The 19199-nt window shown below is 39.5% G+C and overlaps 1 protein-coding gene across 1 annotated transcript in view; it reads right to left on the bottom strand.

Annotated features, from left to right (window-relative positions):
• The window catches only part of ptprt (protein tyrosine phosphatase receptor type T), a gene marked incomplete in the record, with an annotated part of 388491 nt that overhangs the window by 157592 nt on the left and 211700 nt on the right, over positions 1 to 19199 (bottom strand). The window contains 3 exon segments of the mRNA XM_014015350.1: positions 733 to 1009; positions 3514 to 3616; positions 7904 to 8105. Coding sequence (XP_013870804.1) covers positions 733 to 1009; positions 3514 to 3616; positions 7904 to 8105 — 582 coding nt within the window.

The following is a 19199-nucleotide window of genomic DNA, read 5'->3' as shown; positions in this document are numbered from 1 at the left end:
GTATATACACAGTACATACAGTATATGTACTGTTTTACAATCAAGTCCTTAGAAGTACAAGGTATGTACCCCTGTAAATATGTGGAACATACCACTGTAAATATGTGGTACATACCACTGTAAATATGTGGTACATACCACTGTAAATGTGGTACATACCACTGTAAATATGTGGTACATATCCCTGTAAATATGTGGTACATATTCCTTTAAATATGTGGTACAAACCACTGTAAATATGTGGTACAGACCTCTGTAAATATGTGGTACATATCCCTGTAAATTTGTGGTACATATTCCTGTAAATATGTGGTACATACCACTGTAAATATGTGGTACAGACCTTTGTAAATATATGGTACATATCACTGTAAATATGTGGTACATATCATTGTAAATATGTGGTACATATCCCTGTAAATAAGTGGTACATATCCCTGTAAATAGTGGTACAGACCTCTGTAAATATGNCCCATAAATATGTGGTACATACCCCCATTGGTTGGTACGTGACACTTAAAGGGACTGGGCTGTATTTAAAGATTAAGAACTGAGTATATATAACTGAGTACCTACACCACATACCTAACTGGAATGTATATGGTTTTGTAAGACAGATTTGGCACTATTTTCTGATGAATGTCCAAACAGAGCTTAGAAACTCAAACAAACGTGAACTAGCTTCTATTATTCCTGAAGATACGAGTTAATGTCACTGAAATTCAGACTCACCCCATTGGCTCTGCTCATGGCCTGGAAATAGATGCTGTAGCTCTTTGCAGGCGACAGCGGCGGGTTCCAGAAGCCCCCGTAGCTTTTGTTGTCCCCCACCGTGAAGGGCTGAACCACCGTGAGGCCGGACGGCGGCAGTTCGGCCGCAATGTAGTACGGCGAGTTCAAGACCGAGGCGTTGCGGAAGCTGACGGGCGCCGAGAAACAGTCCTGGGTTTCGGAGGTGGCGCGCCGGGTTTTAGACTTCCGCTCCTCCTTCACAACGAGCTGGTACGAGCTGGAAGAGAGGCGTTTGTGTTTCTTCATTTTAGGTAAAAATTCAGTGCAAAAACTGTGGAAAACACGATTTTTAAAAAATATCCAGTGTAAGGCTGAGTGCTATAAAATCAAGTCACGGCTATAAATATTGTTAGTAAAATATTCTCCATGAAGGACGCAGGTTGATAAAAAAACAATCAGACACAAACATATCTGGTCCTGATTTAGTAGAAAAGTTGTTTTTAAGTCAGTTTTGGTCTTTAAAAGGAAAAAAAACAATGTTTTTGGGAGTTAGGATTGTATTTGTGTGTATAACAGGTGTGTGTGGAGGTGTGTTTATACATTTAAATGTGTGTTTGTGTGTGTTCCATTATGCTCGGAGAGGCTTCACGAATGGTTGAGGGCTCCTTCAGCAGTCAGGACAAACGCAGCGGCTCTTCTGCAATTACCTCCGTACTCCACGCCAAGAACTCACTTCACAATTATACGCAATTAGGGAAATGTATGTTTCTGTGAATGGGGCCGCGGCCAATTATCCCCAGCTCTCGTTTGGCAGCTTTCAGAAAAAAAATAATTGCTGATGACCAAAGATGAGTCTGTGGCACTCTGTGTCACTTTGCCGTTTTTCTGCCTTTCTGGCAGAATATCTGTTTCAAATTAATGGCTTTCAGAGGCTGAACAAGACATGAAGCAGCAGCCAAATGTTACGAGAGAGGGGGGAAACGGCGTGTGTGTGAAAACACACATGAACACATATAGCTCTTGGCTAGACGTCTGCATTTTTATACGAGTTAAAATTTAGAAAATTTGGCCAGAAAATAAATAAATATAAATATTTTCTTCTCATGTTTTGGTCAAAAATCATTATTTTTTATGTTTACGTGCAATCTTGCATGATCTTATATCGCACAGAGCTCAGAATATGTTAAAGGGAGGATGCTCAGCTACAACACCAAATTTCACTCAATATTTTTAAAACAGAGTTATAGTTAGGGCTGTGTATTGACTAGAATTTGGTGATATGATACATATCATGAAACTGGTCACGATACAATATATCGCAATATATTGCAAAACAGTAAGCAATTGTCATTTTTCCTACAAAAATTCATAATTTAAAAGAACTCAGTATATATAGTATTATAATTTATTACAATAAATAATAATACTAACAATAGCCTATATTTATAACTATGATTTTTTTTTGTAAATTACTATTGTTTAAATTCAGTCTTGAGTGGAAAAAAGGGGCAGATATGATATTTTCCTCTTTCTGTTGTCCTTTCATTTTATTTGTGATTTGTATTGATTTTACTTCTATTGTATATAGAATTTATTTTGTTTTTAAGTTGTTTTTAAGTAAGTAAGTAAAGTTTTATTTATATAGCGCCTTTCACAGAAATAAATTCACAAGGTGCTGTACACTCAGGGAAGGGGGCAGTTAAGAAACACCTGTCATGGATTAATCCATCCAAGAAGACATACAAGGCAAACATGGGGGAACAGGTGAAACAGGTCATGCAGCAAACACAGTTGTGCTACCTTTAACTACAGAAAAACTAAAAACCACACAAGGGAACATGAGGGGAAAAAAATAAAATAAAAAATGAAATGAATAAGTCAAATAAATAAATAAGGCTGCTACAGTCTGTTTTACCGTCACAGGGTCTTCTTAAGGGGGTCGTGAAAGGTCGCCAGGCATTTCAATGCCCTCAGTGTTTTAATGGTTCTTAGCGCTAACAGTTATTTACAATGCTAATGTTTGATCTAGCATTATACTCTCAGGCTCCTCAGGAGGGGAGGAGCCAAACAGATGGCTCACTGCTGCCAACTAGTGGCTGGAGGCTAAATTACAACACAAGAATGGATTGCTGGCATTCAATTTTACATTTTAAACCTTAATTAAAAATCGATACAGGGCTTTAGAGAATCGATAAAGTATTGAGAAATGAAATATAATATTTCAGTGTGTCACAACTTTCGTACACTAGTTATAGTGATGACAGTTGGCATAATACTTTTGATTGAATGGTAGGCTATGGATTTGGATTTTATTTCATTGGTTTCCTGTATCTGTATGGGATTGTTACCAGAGTGATTTACTTCCACTGAAAACACATTTTAAACAGAGTTTTGTCCGTAAACTGTTGAATTAAAAACTGCCTGATAATCACCGACATTTGGCTCCGTCACGTCCTCTCAGAGTTACGTCTCCATAAACCAGCAGCTACAAAGCAACAGCCTAATGATGGGATGTTTCACTGACATATTTAGTTTTAAACTAATGGTCTCATTCTCTGGGTTCTTTTGCATACAAATTGGACTTCTATGTGTGAGTGACTTTAATGGATGTAAAAGAGCCCCTGGAGGAAGGCAAAAAGAGGGTGAATGAAAGAAGATGAGGGAACAGGGGGGTAAATGGGGAGAAAAGTGAGCAGGTAATATAAAAAAGGAGTTAACGGGAAAAAAGAAAGGAGTGGAGGAAAAAAATTTAAGCAATACTGAAAAAAAAGAAGGTATTACCTGATTGGTGCTCCACGAGACTGGGCCGGTTTCAGCAGGATGGTGATGGTGGTCTCCGTCTCATTCAGAGGAGTTTCTGATTCGTACTCAGGCATCATGGGAGCTGAAAGCAGAGGTTCCCAGGAAAAATAATCATTACTGGACGATGACACAAACAAGCTGCGATCCTTTAAAAAGTGCCGAGCAAAGAAAAACCTTTTATTCCCATCAGGTTTTTAATTTCACATCTGTCACGACCTCGCCTTGGAGGCATCGTTTAAGTGTCTGCTGGAGTTTAACACTTTCTCTAAGATTATTACGACACACAGGTTAACACGAACTCACCCCTCCTCCTCTGTCCACATATCTTTATCCATCTGCAGCATTTAATTTTAAAGGCCCTGCGTTCTTTCAACCTCGAATGAGATAATGAAGATTAGGGATGGCGTGGCATTTGGAAGGAGACATATCTTTAATGTGTGGATGGATTGTGTTTCTTTATTCTCCTACTTAAGGCGAGAGGTTGTTAAGATTAGTAGAGATGATTGAGGGAAGGAGGCTCAGCGGAAAGGTCAGGCTAAAAATCTCAGAGTGTTGACAGAAAGAATAATGGTTGGAACATACAGACGACACGTGAGACTACAGTCCTCCATAATTTAGTCTAGTTCCTAGTGTAGAATTTTACACCCTGAGATTTGGGAAATTCTGCAAATCAATGTGTTTATCAGGAAATAATAAGTATAATGTTTACTGTTTTTACCTTGTGTGGGTTAAACTGAGTGACAACAAACGATTCGTAAAAATACCCAGATCTTTTGGGAACAAAAAGAAGCAGTCGGCCACAACCCACTTTATATCCACTTAGATAGCATGAATCTCTATTTGCTTCATATTCATCTTTGATTACTTGATATCTGCCCCAACTTACTCATGAAGTGCTTTTATTCACTTTGTACCCAACTCTGCCCACATTATATCCACATTCACCCACTTTGTATCACCTTTGGCCCATTTTGTACCCACATTTGCACACTTCAAATCTGCCTCTTCCAATGTATTTTTTACCACCTTTTATGCATTTTGTTTCTCCATTGGTTCATTTTGTACACACATTTAGCTACTTCATGTACACTGCTGCCAATTTTGTACCCAACCTAGGCTATTTTGTACCAACCTTCACCCAATTTGTATCAGCTTTGGACCATTGTATAGCAATGGTCCACTTCATATCCATCCATCCATCCATCCATTTTCTTCCGCCTATCCGGGGTCGGGTCGCGGGGGCAGCAGCTTCAGAAGGGAGGCCCAGACCTCCCTTTCCCCAGCCACTTCTTCCAGCTCCTCCGGGGGAACTCCAAGGCGTTCCCAGGCCAGCCGAGAGACATAGTCCCTCCAGCGTGTCCTGGGTCTTCCTCGGGGCCTCCTCCCGGTGGGACGTGCCCGGAATACCTCACCAGGGAGGCGTCCAGGAGGCATCCTTACCAGATGCCCAAGCCACCTCAACTGGCTCCTCTCGACGTGGAGGAGCAGCGGCTCTACTCTGAGTCCCTCCCGGATGACCGAGCTTCTCACCCTATCTCTAAGGGAGAGCCCAGCCACCCTGCGGAGGAAACCCATTTCGGCCGCTTGTATCCGGGACCTCGTTCTTTCGGTCATGACCCAAAGCTCATGACCATAGATGAGGGTAGGAACGTAGATCGACCGGTAAATCGAGAGCTTCGCTTTCTGACTCAGCTCTCTCTTCACCACGACGGACCGGTACAGCGCCCGCTTTACAGCAGACGCTGTGCCAATCCGCCTGTCGATCTCCCGCTCCGTTCTTCCCCCATTCGTGAACAAGATCCCCAGATACTTAAACTCCTCCACTTGAGACAGGGCGACCCCCCTGACCCGGAGAAGGCACTCTGCCCTTTTCCGGCTCAAGACCATGGCCTCAGATTTGGAGGCACTGAGCCTCATCCCGGCCGCTTCGCACTCGGCCGCGAACCGCTCCAGCGAGAGCTGCAGATCTCGTTCTGATGAAGCCAACAGGACCACATCATCCGCAAAAAGCAGAGATGCGATCCTAAGGCCACCAAAACGGATCCCCTCAACACCTCGGCTGCGCCTAGAAATTCTGTCCATGAAAGTAATGAACAGAATCGGTGACAAAGGGCAGCCTTGGCGGAGTCCAACTCTCACCGGAAACGAGCCCGACTTACTGCCGGCAATGCGAACCAGACTCTGACACCGGTCGTACAAGGACCTGACAGCCCGTAACAAAGGGCCCGGTACCCCATACTCCCGGAGAACCCCCCACAAGGCCCCCCTTGGGACACGGTCGAACGCCTTCTCCAAGTCCACAAAACACATGTAGACAGGTTGGGCGAACTCCCATGCACCCTCCAGGACCCTGCTGAGGGTGTAGAGCTGGTCCAGTGTTCCACGACCAGGACGAAAACCACACTGCTCTTCCTGAATCCGAGGTTCGACTATCCGACGGACCCTCCTCTCCAGGACCCCTGAATAGACCTTACCAGGGAGGCTTAAGAGTGTGACCCCCCTGTAATTGGAGCACACCCTCCGGTCCCCCTTTTTAAACAGGGGGACCACCACCCCAGTCTGCCAATCCAGGGGTACTGCCCCCGATGTCCATGCGATATTGCAGAGTCGCGTAAGCCAACACAACCCTACAACATCCAGAGCCTTGAGGAACTCCGGAACACTTCATATCCACCCTGCCAATTTTGTGCCCATCCTTGTCCACTTTGTACCCAACTCTGCTCACTTTTTACCCACATTCACCCACTTTGTATCACCTTTGGCCCATTTTGTACCCACATTTGCACACTTCAAATCCGCCTCTTCCAATATTATACCCATCATTGTCCACTTTGTGCCCACCTTCTCCCATTTTTCATGTCAGTCCATTTTGTACCCACATTTACCCTAATCATATCCACCTCTGAATAATTTTGTACCCATACTTGGCCTCTTTGTATACACTTTCCACCTACCTTCATCCACTTTGTATTATCTTTGATCCATTTTGTACCCATGTTTACACAGTCCATATCCACCTCTGTCAAATTTGCACCCATCCTTGTCCACTTTGTACGACCTTTTAGCCATTTTGTATCTCCATTGGTTCATTTTGTACACACATTTACATACTTCATCTACACCTCTTGCAATTTTGTACCCATCCTAGGCCATTTTGTACCAACCTTCACCCAATTTGTATCAGCTTTGGTCCATTGTATAACAATGGTCCACTTCATATCCTCCCTGCCAATTTTGTACCCATCCTTGTCCACTTTGTACCCAGCTAGGCAGATGCAACGTTGATTTAAATACCTGAACTTTTGACAATAATACAAGTGTTTATTTTTTGTTTTTTAATGCATTTCTATGCAAATAGGCCTAAGGTTTTTAAAAAATATATGTAATTGAATTTGTTGCCATAAACACCCTGACTGTCTGATTGCATGAGTTGGACAAGTTTCTCCTTTTGCAGTCAGAGGAGAAAGGGTACAGCATATATTCAGCTGTCAACAAAGATAAATAAATGTATTAATGCAAATTAATACACTTCACTGTCGCTACTTTTATCCACCAATTACCCTGCACCTGTATTTTAAAAACCACGACTGAGCCATTATGTGCACTGAAGCTTTAGGTATTGTTGAAGTGTGCAAGTTCTTTTTTTAATCTATAGTTTCTTACAAAGATAAGCATGTTACAGTTATTGTATATAATAATGCTGACTATGAAATAAAGGACATCTTGATTCTGCGAAGGAAATCCTTGCAAAGATAGAAAACATTAAACTGCAACTCAAAGACAAGAGTTCAACAGAGAGAGTAAGATAAGAAGGGTAAAGAGACACAAAAAATAACAATCAGAGGTTTTCTGTCATAAAAATATCAAAAGATGTACTCCGTCAAACAGCTGGATAAATCAAGACGTTCTCGCGTTACCAAATAAACAAATGCCTTCGTCCACGAGGGCCACTTCACCGCCTCAAAACAAAAAGTCAGTTTCTCCTTTTTTGTGGTGCCACTGACATTTTCTGCGTGTTGATATAAACAGGACTCCAAATGGAGAGAAAATGTCAGAAAACGGTCAGTCAGTCAGACAAAGACAGACTCAAACAAAACCAGAGTGACACATTGAAAGAGAAAGTGAGTGACACATCAGACCGGCTGGGAGACGCAACAAAAAGGCTTCAACTGTCTCTACCTGCTATTACTGCACTAACAAAGAGCGTCTTCCAGTAATTACAGAGCAAAGACCAAACAAATGTCAGCAGACGTGAAAAAAAACAAGCAAACAAACAACAGACAGCACTCAAGTCCCAAACTAATTCTGTCATGAGGACAATAAAGATTCATTTTTAATCAAAAACAAATGCCACACATGCAGTGTTTACCTGCGATCTTAGTGGATATCCTGGTGGTGACAGGCGGACCAAAGCCCTTGTTGGTGGAGGCTTTCAGGGTGAAGAAGTACGTCGTTCCAGGGTACAGGCCGACGAACAGATGATGGGTCTCGTTCTTCAGCTTGAACACTCGTCCCCTCTGGGTGGTCAGATCAGCGCTGGGGTCCAAGGAGCTCAGAGCCTTGTAGGTTATCTAACGGCAGAACAAAAGTCCTGGTGTTAAAGATTTAATCTTAATAGATAAAACAGGATATTTTTCTTTCCGTAACAAATTAAAGTTCAACCTCCAACCACCCCCAATACACAAATCAAGGTAACCTCAGCAAATCAACGAGTTATTTGATTGTTTGTTATTTGACGTTAAAGTGTTGTTGGCTGTCGACGTCAGGTCCACGAGGCTCCACATGATCTCCACTCAGAGACCGATTGAACAAACTGACTCCTCACTAAACAGAAAGACTTCAATAGTTCTTCTTTTTAACCAGTTGTCAATGCATGTCGCTGCGTCGCTGTTGGCAAGTTTCCACACTCCAGAAAACATCAATGAGTGCTCACACAGACACACTGACACACTGACACATGCACCATCAAACACCGGAGGACAGCCGTCAACGGAACCAAAAATATCGACTGGCGGATAAGAAAAAAAGAAATGAGGTTTTCAACCAAAAACCTTTCAGGATTGTGTGAATGGATTTAAGTTCACCTCAGTTTGTCAAAGAGAACTCGAAGTTTAAATGCAACGATCTGAATGAAAATCTGTCTTCAGTTTATTTGTGTGAATGTTTTACAAGCTTCACACTATTGTTTTCATGTTTCTCTTTATTGTTTTCATGTTTCTCTTTATTGTTTTCATGTTTCSCTTTATTGTTTTCATGTTTCTCTTTATTGTTTTCATGTTTCCCTTTATTGTTTTTATGTTTCTCTTTATTGTTTTCATGTTTCTCTTCATTATTCTTTATTCCGTACATTTTTATGCACCTTTCTCGTTCCACAATTTTTGTGCTATTTCAACAATTCATGTATCAAAACATTCAGCTCATTTATGACAATCCTGCTATGACTTTTGGTATTTCAGCTATTTATACTTTTTCAGCTATTTCATTTTTTCGGCCACTTTTTTGCCATTGAAAATAAATAGGGCTGATTTCAACATCCTTGTTCAATATCTTTGTAGCACCTTACACAATTTGTTCTGGTTCTTCTCTTTTTAAACACTCGGGTTAATTCTAGCTACTTTTTTAATAATTTAAAATTTTTCTGCTAATTTAGCTATAATTCTGCTTCTTTCTACTATTCTTCTGCTATTTTCTGCTTTATTTTGCTAATTTGAGAATTTATGCTTTATACAATTGCTTTCTGCTATTTCCGGCTATTTGCAGCAATTTCTTGCTAATATTAAGCTGTTATTAGCTAAAGTTAGCTTTTGTAGGCTGAATTCATATTTTGGTGGCTATTTGAGTTTCTTTCTGCTTAGTTCAGCTAACTTGTGCTCCTTATTTTCTAGCTAAATTTGAGCTGTTTTACTGCACATGTTGGCTGTTTTAGCCATTTTCACACTTTTCACTCAAAACCTTTTGGTATTTTTATTGCTTTTCCTACTAATCTGACATTTTTACAGCCTTTTCACCATCTGGATATGAATTTCAAATTGTGTCTGCAACATTTAGCACTTTTTACTCTGATTTTAGCTTTTTTCTGCTATTCCAGCTGTTATTTTGCTTCTTTTTGCTATTCTTCTGCAATTTTTTCTAGTGTTCTTTGATTTGTCTTTTACTTTAACAACGTTTGCTCAACACCAGGCAGATGTTCCCAGAAGAAACGTTCCCCAGCAGCACAGGAGTTCCATCACGAATGTTTGCATCAGGAACTTTGCAAATATCACAGTTCATAGTAAAGATGTGAGGATTAACAGATTTCAATCCACACATGTGGACACTGTGAAAGGGCACAGAAAGATACAACTAAATGTTTCAGTCTCTAAAAAAGTGAGTTTGATTTTCCAATTGTGCTAAAATCATTTGGCTTTTAAAAGTTACAAGATTGCGTGCTGGGAATGAAGTTGTATAAAGCATTTGCTAATGTATTTATATAGGAATTTGTATAATTTCCTTAGAAAAATGAAAAGCAAAAAAGCAGTATTTTAACCAAGATGATGAAAGCCAGTAGAATGCAGAAACATAAAAAGGATGAGTCAGAAACCTACAAAGTGCTAACAAGTGATGAAAATGGATGTTTGCATGAAGCTGGTAGCTGGGAGGCTGAAGATGTGAGTGGGAGTTTGCTGAGGGAGGCAGCAGGAGGAACATCTCAGCACTTCACACGATCGGACGTCAGACGGCCCCTCGTCACTCCGTTACCAGCTTCGAAGCAAAAAGCAGCGACAGCTGGCCGCCTGGCTTCAAACAAGCCTGCAGGCTGGAACGGTGATGTGTGAATGTGTGACTGTTTGCATGAAGAAGAGACAGAAGAGAGGACGGGACAGGAAGGACGCTCAGCTCTCATCCACATGGGAACACAGGGTGCTGTAGCTATGCCAGGCCTGTATGTGGCGCTGTAGCACTGCCACAGAAATACACCAAAAACAGGAAACGAGTGGAGCATTTACATAAAGTTTATACAAACTAAGAAAAAAAAACATTTTTTGTAGACTGACAACCAATCAGAACCTTTGCTTCATGTCACATGACACTACAGCCGACTGAGTCAAATCAGGTCCAATATGAGGACATAAGAGACAATTTAAGGCTCAGTATCCAGAGGCTGAACAAAAAGGAGCTTCCTCATCGGAGTAAAATCTTCAAACACAAATGTTGGTCATATTTTAAATGGTTACTTGATCTATGTTTTAGTTTTTTTTCAGAAATGTTTAGTTTTTTGTACTGTTGAAGGTTTAGTAACATATTTTTTAGCCTTAGATTATTGTCATAGTAAGATTTTTTTTCTGTTTTTATTTGTCAAATCTATATAATGTAGAGGACATACAAAGGATTTAAATTACGTTACTCTCACACCCTGGTGCAATAAACATCAAAAGTAAACAGGAAAAATATTACAGGGTTCCTACAGCTTTAACACTTTTTAATACCAACTTCACAATAAACACTAATGGGAAAAAAACTGTGAACATTTTACCTAAATGTTTATTTTAACACAAAACTAGCTGTGAGAGGCATTCTATAAATTATTTAAAAAATAAATACATTTTACCAATTATTTAAATATGAGACAAATTTCAAACATCCTACTTACAGTGTGCTAACATTTTTAAAGACCTTTGAAGGATGGATGGATGTATGGATGGATGATGAATGGTTGGATGGATGGATGGATGGATGATGAATGAATGGATGGATGTGAATGGTTGGATGGATGGATGTGAATGGTTGAATGGATGGATGTGAATGGTTGGATGGATGGATGGAATGTTTGGATGGATGATGGATAGATGGATGGATGATGAATAGTTGGATGGATGATGAATGGTTGGATGGATGGATGCTGAATGGTTGGATGGATGGGTGGTTGGATGGATGATGAATGGATGGATGGATGATGAGTAGTTGGATGGATGATGAATGGTTGGATGGATGGATGGATGGATGATGAATAGTTGGATGGATGGACGGGTGGATGGATGGTTGGTTGGATGGACAGAAGGACAGACAGACAGACAGACAGATAGACAAACAGATAGATAGATGTCAGATGGATGGATGGATGGAGGGATGTCAGAAGGATGGATGGATGGATGGATGGATGGATGGATGGATGGATGGATGGATGCAGTTCTTGGTTAGTCCCAGTTTAGTGTAAAAGGTTGTGTATTTTGTGTCGGAGGTTAGCAGAAAGCAGAGGCAGAGCTGACAGATGGAGCTCTCTGAAGGTTTTCTGAATATTTGACGTGATTTTTGTTAACACATGACGGAGGACACAGGCTAGGTTAAAGGTGGGAATATGACCATTAAAAAGGTTGTGTTTAGGTTCTCCACTCAAAAAAACAAAGATATGGTTTCCAGATGTTGGCTCTGCTAAAACATCATTTGTTATTTCCAAACAGATTCAACGAAAACCACCAAACACTGTAAAAACAGTATGTGATGGTTTTAGCCCTGTGAGAGGGAACATCAGGCTCAGTCCAGTCAAACCTCAGACTCCCTCATCAAACAAACAAACTAAACGTTTCTCAGATTGAGGAACATACAGAATAAAGCTCTAACTGACAGCGGTCAGTGCTCTGAAAGGCAGCAAAGACTGGACTTCAACAAACATCCAGCGTCTCTGTGGTTGGAGAGCGGCCCGGCCGGCTGAATAATACATGTTGGATCAATAACTATTTATACAGGCTGGGACAGCGGGGCTGGAACAATAAAATATCATCCATTTCATCTATGCTGCAGTTTTGGTTTGCACATCAATGACCGTTATTTTACAAGTCATGAATAGATCCATACTTTTATGGGCCTCTCTCTCTACCTTCTCTTTACCTCCTCTCTTTTTCCAGGCTGACTGATAGACTATCTTTCTTCATTTTATTACTCTTAATGGCATCTTCGCTTTCCAAGTATTTTCTCCAGCCCTCTTCAGTCCCTCCCCTCCTCTCTCTGTAGTTGATGTACTTGGGATCGGTGGAGCCGTAAAGCTCAGGTTGTTTTATTGGCCAATGAAAAGGCCGGCGCGCAGCGGGACAGTGCATCTTGGGTAATAGAGTGTGTGTCTGCAGGGTATAACTCACAGGGAAGGTGTACTTATGTGTGTGTGTGTGATTGAATTAGTGGGGAGGACTGAAAAAAAGAGGGAGATAAGTAAGTCAGAGGATAGAAGAGGAAATAGTGCAATGCTGTACTTAAATAAAAACAAGTTTAGAAGAACTGAACGTGACAAATGTTAGCTAAATATTTCCTGCTGTGTTCTGCAGAAACTGAACTGTTCTCCATCTTTTCCTGCGCTCCGTTTGCTTGATCAGAAATGAAAAATAACCTGTTTTAATCTTCACCCTCTTATTTCTCTTCCTTTCTTCTCCGTCTTGTTCAATTTAAAAGGAATTACAGAGCATGTTCGGGGTGTTTTTCTGCTCTGGTTTCTTTCCCAACAACTCACTTGAGAAGAATTTCAAATCATCGCAGCCTTCTTCAGCAGAAAAACACACAGTGAAACATTATTTTGGTTGAAGTTTTCTGTCTCACAGAAATGTAAAAAAAAAGAAAAGATGTAGGATTTTAAATGCAGCTCAGTGTCACGTCTCACTGCTGCTTTCTGTTAAGACGTTTCTTCATTTTTCCTTTTAAAAACAAAACGTGAATTTTTAAAGTCAATCTAATGATTTCTCAGAGAGATTTGTGTTTAATAGTCTGGACGGTAATGGCTGGGATTCAACGGAAAAAATTAATTAATTTACATTTTTTAACATCTCAACTGTTTCAGCTGAGGTTACTTTAGTTTTATTGTATTTTATGTAAATATCTTTAAAGCTTAGGATTTTAAAATCTATTAAATAAATAAATATTTATGTATTTTTATGTTATTATCAATAAAAATCTAAAACCATGAACAATAGCTCCAACACAAATCCTTTATTAAAACTACACTGCAACAAATGTCCAAGTTTTAAACCTTATATGCAGCCAAATATGAGTTTTGATCCTGTTTTCAGACTAATTTATTAAACAACAGAATGAATATTAATAATCTTGTTAGTCTGGAAATTTGGCTCAAATTAAGTAAAAAAATCGGCCACTGGAGTGAGACAATTATACTCAGTAAGATTCTTGAAAAAAATGAAAATTTGAGTCAAACTAAGTGATTTGAAAATATGGATTTATTTTGTCTCAATTTTAGTTAAAGAACTAAAATCTGTTCTGGTCATTTTGATGAAGAATAACTAGTTAAAAGAATAAAAATTGGTTTCTGATCAAACTGTGCAGAGAAAGGATGGTGACGTTGGAAAATCCTGCTCTGTCAAAAGTTCTCCAAGGAAACAAAAAGACTTTAAAGAATATTTCAGCCCATCTGACACATTGTTTTCATTTCACGCTGAATTAAAGCTACAGAAAATAAATATTTTATAGTTTCTACAACAAGCCGATTAAATGATTTAAAATCAAAGATTCAAACAAACTAAAATATGTCGACAATCATTTGTTCCTCCTCAGCAGCCTCCCTAAAGGAACCAGCGGATGTGAATTCCTGACAGGAATATATTCAATTAAAATCATATTTTTAGCTGGAATATATAGAAGCTCTCCCCCTGCGCTCCCTGACACCTCCTGCCTCGGCTCTCGGCTCGGCTTTAATTTTTAGGACAGACTGTTCTCTGCAGCGCCGGGACGTCCGGAGGCTCCGAACGTTAGAAATAAATATGTTAGAAAAATGCACAAAGCATTCAAAATAAAATAGCCCCATGCCGATGGGACAAAAGAGGAGAAAACACGTGAATAAACTGAGAACGGGAGGTTTTGTGTTTTGCTTCGTCCCCATTTTCTTTGTTTTGTTCACGAGCAGATAAGCTGAAAAAGCAGAGACTGACAATCGTCCCGTAATATTTCCTGGCTGTTATCTCTATTGTCACCGAGTCGTGATAAAACAGAATGGAGCCAGGAAAGAAAAGGGACCAAATATGGAGGAAAAACTCCCATCCAGCAGAAATTCTGTGGAATCAAAGCGCAGGTCAGCAGCGAGAGGCGCCTGTAACGAAGGCCTGAAGCCATCCGGCAGCAGAGGAGGGAAAAGTTCTGGAAGAAAACATCCAGCGTCAGAACTTCTCCTCAGCATCCATCCCTCCCTGTGAGAGGGAAATATCAAAGTTTATCCAGGCAGAGGTGATCAGAGCGGCAGCACCAGACTGAGCCTCTGGTGACAGTTTGACAGCGGCGGGCCTGAATCTGTGTCTCCGTGTCGCTCGTCTGACAGAACTTCCTGCCGGCGGAGTTCAGACGAGCGACAGCCGACGACGCCGCGGCGCTGATGGCGGGCCACGCTCCTGATCTCACATTCAAAAGGAAGAGCTCCACCGCAGACCGGCTTCTGGATCGTTCTGCTGTTTAATGAGTGGTGCTTTGTGAAGCGGTCACGTCTGTTCACTTATTTAACACGTTTCACAAACCTTACCAAGGCTCAAATTACAAACTACAGTCGTGTTTCCATCCAGTTCTAATGGGAATTTAGAGAAAACTTTGAAAATGAAAAGAGAAAATGAGCATCAGACATGTTTCCTTCAACTGGCTTGGAGCGAATTAACAAGTGTATGGAAGTAGTAAACAGGAAGTAGTAAACAGGAAGCAGTAAACAGGAAGTAGTAAACAGGAAGTAAAGTCTCCGGGACACGTCTCAGAACAACGGAGAGAAGTTATTGTCATTATTCTGTCACATCAGCTGGTGTTGGTGGTTTTACACGCTGATTAGGACTGGGTATCGATTCAGATTCCCCAAATCGATTCAACTCACGAATCAGTTTGATTGATTTTTAAATTAGTTAAGGATATCATGCAGGAACACTTTTACTTTGTTATAGAAGACATTCTCAAAGGAACTAATTCTTCAACAGTGTTGTATAAAGTACCTCAAAGTGATACTTGAGTAAAAGTACAAGTATCTTATCATAAAAATAATTTGGTAAAAGTTAAAGTCTTCTCTAAAAATATTACTTGAGTAAAAGTCTTCAAGTATCTGATAATTTTTGTACTTAAGTATCAAAAGTAAATTTCTGATACAAAATCTACTTAAGTATTAAAAATGTAGTGAGTAGAAAGTACAGATAATTGTGTAAAAACGTAATGAGGATATAGGATGAGGATATAGCTCGCTAGCAGCCTCGCACCGAGGACCTATCCACGTCATCATTTACCCAGAATGCTTTGTGTGGAAATAAAAATGGCTCCATCCATGTTAAAATATATTTTTTAAAATTTACAAAACTAAACATCCTACAGTATTTTTACAGTCTTCATTTTACAGTTAAAATATGATATGTGTTTATTAAATAAAGTCTAATGTTACACTAATCGTGGATCCCTTTAAGACATTTGTTTGTAAATGTTTTAACTGATCTCTATTTTAGTCCTTTCTTACTTTTTACGAGTCTTTCTTGTTTTTCTTTTATTTATCATGAAGTATTTGATTGTAGTTTAATATTTGTACTTTTGAATTTTGTAATGTGCTGCTGCCGTTCTTGAAAGAGATTTTTAATCCCAGTGAGATCCACTTGGTTAAATAAATAATAATAAAAAAATAAATAGAACAAATGAAAAATAAAAATAAATAAAAAACTAAATAAAAAAGTTAAAGCTCAGTGTTCCTCAAATGTCAAGTCTGGTTCAGGTTAATTTATGAATTTCTTGTTCGTTGCTTCTTTCAATAAGAAACGTCCTCTTAAATAAAGTACTCAGATCTAGAACTTAACCTTTATAAAATAAACACTCCTGTCAAACGACTTGTATAAAACATTTAAAGTTTTCAATGCAAAAGGATATTAAGCTACACAATTTAATTAAATATTAAAATAATAAATAAAATCGTCACCTTCACATCCTGACTCTGTAAAGATGCTTGTCAGGAACACAAAACATCATCAGTCAGTAAATACTTGAAAATAAAATGTACTTATAGTTAAGGTCAAATTTATCTGAAAGCAGCTGTGAGAAAATCAACCTTTTTAAAACAAAATGACTTTAACAGCTTTACTGTGTAGAAATAAACTTGTTTTTATTCAGGTTCCATAATAAAAGGCTTCATCACAAAGGAACAAAATCACAGGTTAGTTTTTTTAAAGCAACGTAACTTTGAGCTCCTTATAAAAAAAACTTCATTTCTCATAAAGGATTAAGTTTAACTTCCTGTTTCAAAGGTCAAACAAGCAGATTTTCTTGTTTACCTCCGAGTCGATGGTGAGATCATCTCAAAGCGCTGCTCTGCTAATGAAAACCAATCGTTGCAGGTTTTTCAGATAAACGGACGGGAATGTGACTTCACTAAACGTCTGCTGTTGCTACAGAAATCAACAGCCTGGAACAGAGAAATAAATGCCAGCGCTGCTGCCAGGATCGATCTGTGGGATTGATTAAAGACTCCGTTTGAGCAGCAGCAAAGTTATTCACACTCCAGATCAGCACGGAGCAACTAGTTGCCCGTTGCTTTAGTGTGGTGGATTAAATGGTTTAAGGGTTTGTCAGCTAAACGGCTAAAAGGCCTTTAAGGACCTTAAAGTTTTCTGCTGCATGAGGACGGATGAATGGAAGGGTTTCAACTAAATAAACTCTTTAATGTAATGAAACTCAAGAGACTCAGGCTGAAGCTCAGGTGTGTTTATAAAAATATAATATCACACAAAACTAGGGATGTACAAGAATATTAGTCTATTATCGGTCCGACATTAGCATAAAAATGTAAAATCTCTACATACCGGTATCAGTTTTTATTATGATAACAAAAGCCCAATAAATTAACGCCTCGATTTGACCAAAAAGTGTTAAAGTTAAGATATCGTGCTTTTAAATCTTTCTTTTTCACATCTAAATCATTCACTTATGGTCTATTTAAAATAAAACTACAACGACTTGGTCTTAAGTCCTCGTTTTTGTTCCTTGCTTCACCCCTGTTCTGAGTTGCCCCTCAGAGCAAGCTGTTTTGATGCGGTCTCTTTAAATGCAAATTAAATTTTTCACACCCCGCCCCCTCCAGGTCGCTGAGCGTTCGACTCCCCCGGCTTGTTTGTTTACAGAGCAAACATGGATGCTACCTTTTGCACGTTGAATCTGAAGTTATTTAATCTCAGAGCCGATTAAATAATTATCTGACATGTTTGTTTAGTTCAGTGTTTATATCTGAACCTGCCTCTGACTGGGATGCTCCGGTGAAACTTTTTATTTTTGAACGAAACAATGAGCTGGAAATAAAGTACTGACCGAGTAACTTTAGGATCGATACGCTCTGCGACCCAGGCTGGACGTTACTATCTACATGATGGAAAATTAAAAGTAAAAAAAATATGGCACTTTTTCCCTAACTTCAGTCAAATGGTTTTTATTTTTGTACAGACAATGTTTACCTATGGAAAGCATCCAGTGGGGTATCAAAAAGCAAGCATAATGTCCCTGACAGGATGTGATGTCACCTTAATATCAGTTTGTAATATCAAAATCGGAAACTAAGTGTAGAACAATATCGGCATATTGAATATCGGCACAAACTCAATATCGAGCATCTCTACATAAAACACATTTATTCTCCCAAATTTAACCTGATAATTTGGTTAATTTGTACAAGTTTCCACCAGATTTAAATAACAAAACAATAATAAGTTTTGCCCACGGCAAACAGTTTGGCTCCTCCTCCTGCAGAAGACCTTCAGTGAACCCAAGAATAAACTAAACTCTGCATCGTGGTAGCCTAGATGAGATTTTGAGTTATGGATATTTTTGTATGCCCAGACACCCACATTTCAGATGGAGCCCCCTCCTCAAATATGGGGTCTATCATAAAACTGTTGGCTGGCTCAGTGTAGGTCAGACTCATCTACTTCGAGACGTAGGTAGATCTCCCCAAATCAAGAAAAAAAGTCTCTTGGAGGTACGCCCTAAAACCTACAGAGAGTCGGCCATTTTGGGTCAAAGGTCAAATTTTGCCCGATTTTCAATTTCGCTCACTTTGAACTTTTGCGAACTCCTCCTAGGGATTTTGACCTATCAGCTTCAAACTAGATCAGTTTGCTGTTATGACACGGGGGATTAAAAGTTATCAAAATGGCAGCCGTTTCTGTGCTACGACTGACCAAAAAATGTTGAGAAAAAAAGTAAATAAACAGAACAAAAACAATATGACCCCCCGCTTCACATGTGGGGGTCATAATACTAAAAATGAGTCTTGACTTGGTCTGATCTGCTCTTGTATCTATGATGTGTTTATAAATTAAAGTTTAACTGTTGTATTTGGGTGCTAACTGAGCTATCTGTAAAGAATTATCAATAAACTGTTTCTTCTGTCAGTTTAGTTCATATTCACTGACTTACAGATGAAAAAAACTGCCTCTGGTGTCTGCTGTGATCTAAAATGTAATTTATATCAAACAGAAACAACGTCCCCAACCATCAGAAACATTAACTTTACTTGCAGAGATGTGCTGCTTTCTAAATTTGGCTGAAAAACAACATATTAAAAAATAAAACGGATTTTCTGGTCAAAACAAACGAGCAGAGCTGTGATCTAATGATCCGCTTCACTGCGTTGTTCCAATCAACGTCAGCAGAGGCTGCAGCGCCTCTTATGTAAGAAATAACTGCACAGACTGGAGGGG

The sequence above is a fragment of the Austrofundulus limnaeus genome, unplaced genomic scaffold (assembly GCF_001266775.1).
Source record: "Austrofundulus limnaeus strain Quisiro unplaced genomic scaffold, Austrofundulus_limnaeus-1.0 Scaffold127, whole genome shotgun sequence".
NCBI lineage: Eukaryota > Metazoa > Chordata > Actinopteri > Cyprinodontiformes > Rivulidae > Austrofundulus > Austrofundulus limnaeus.
This window is presented reverse-complemented; position numbering and strand designations above follow the sequence as displayed.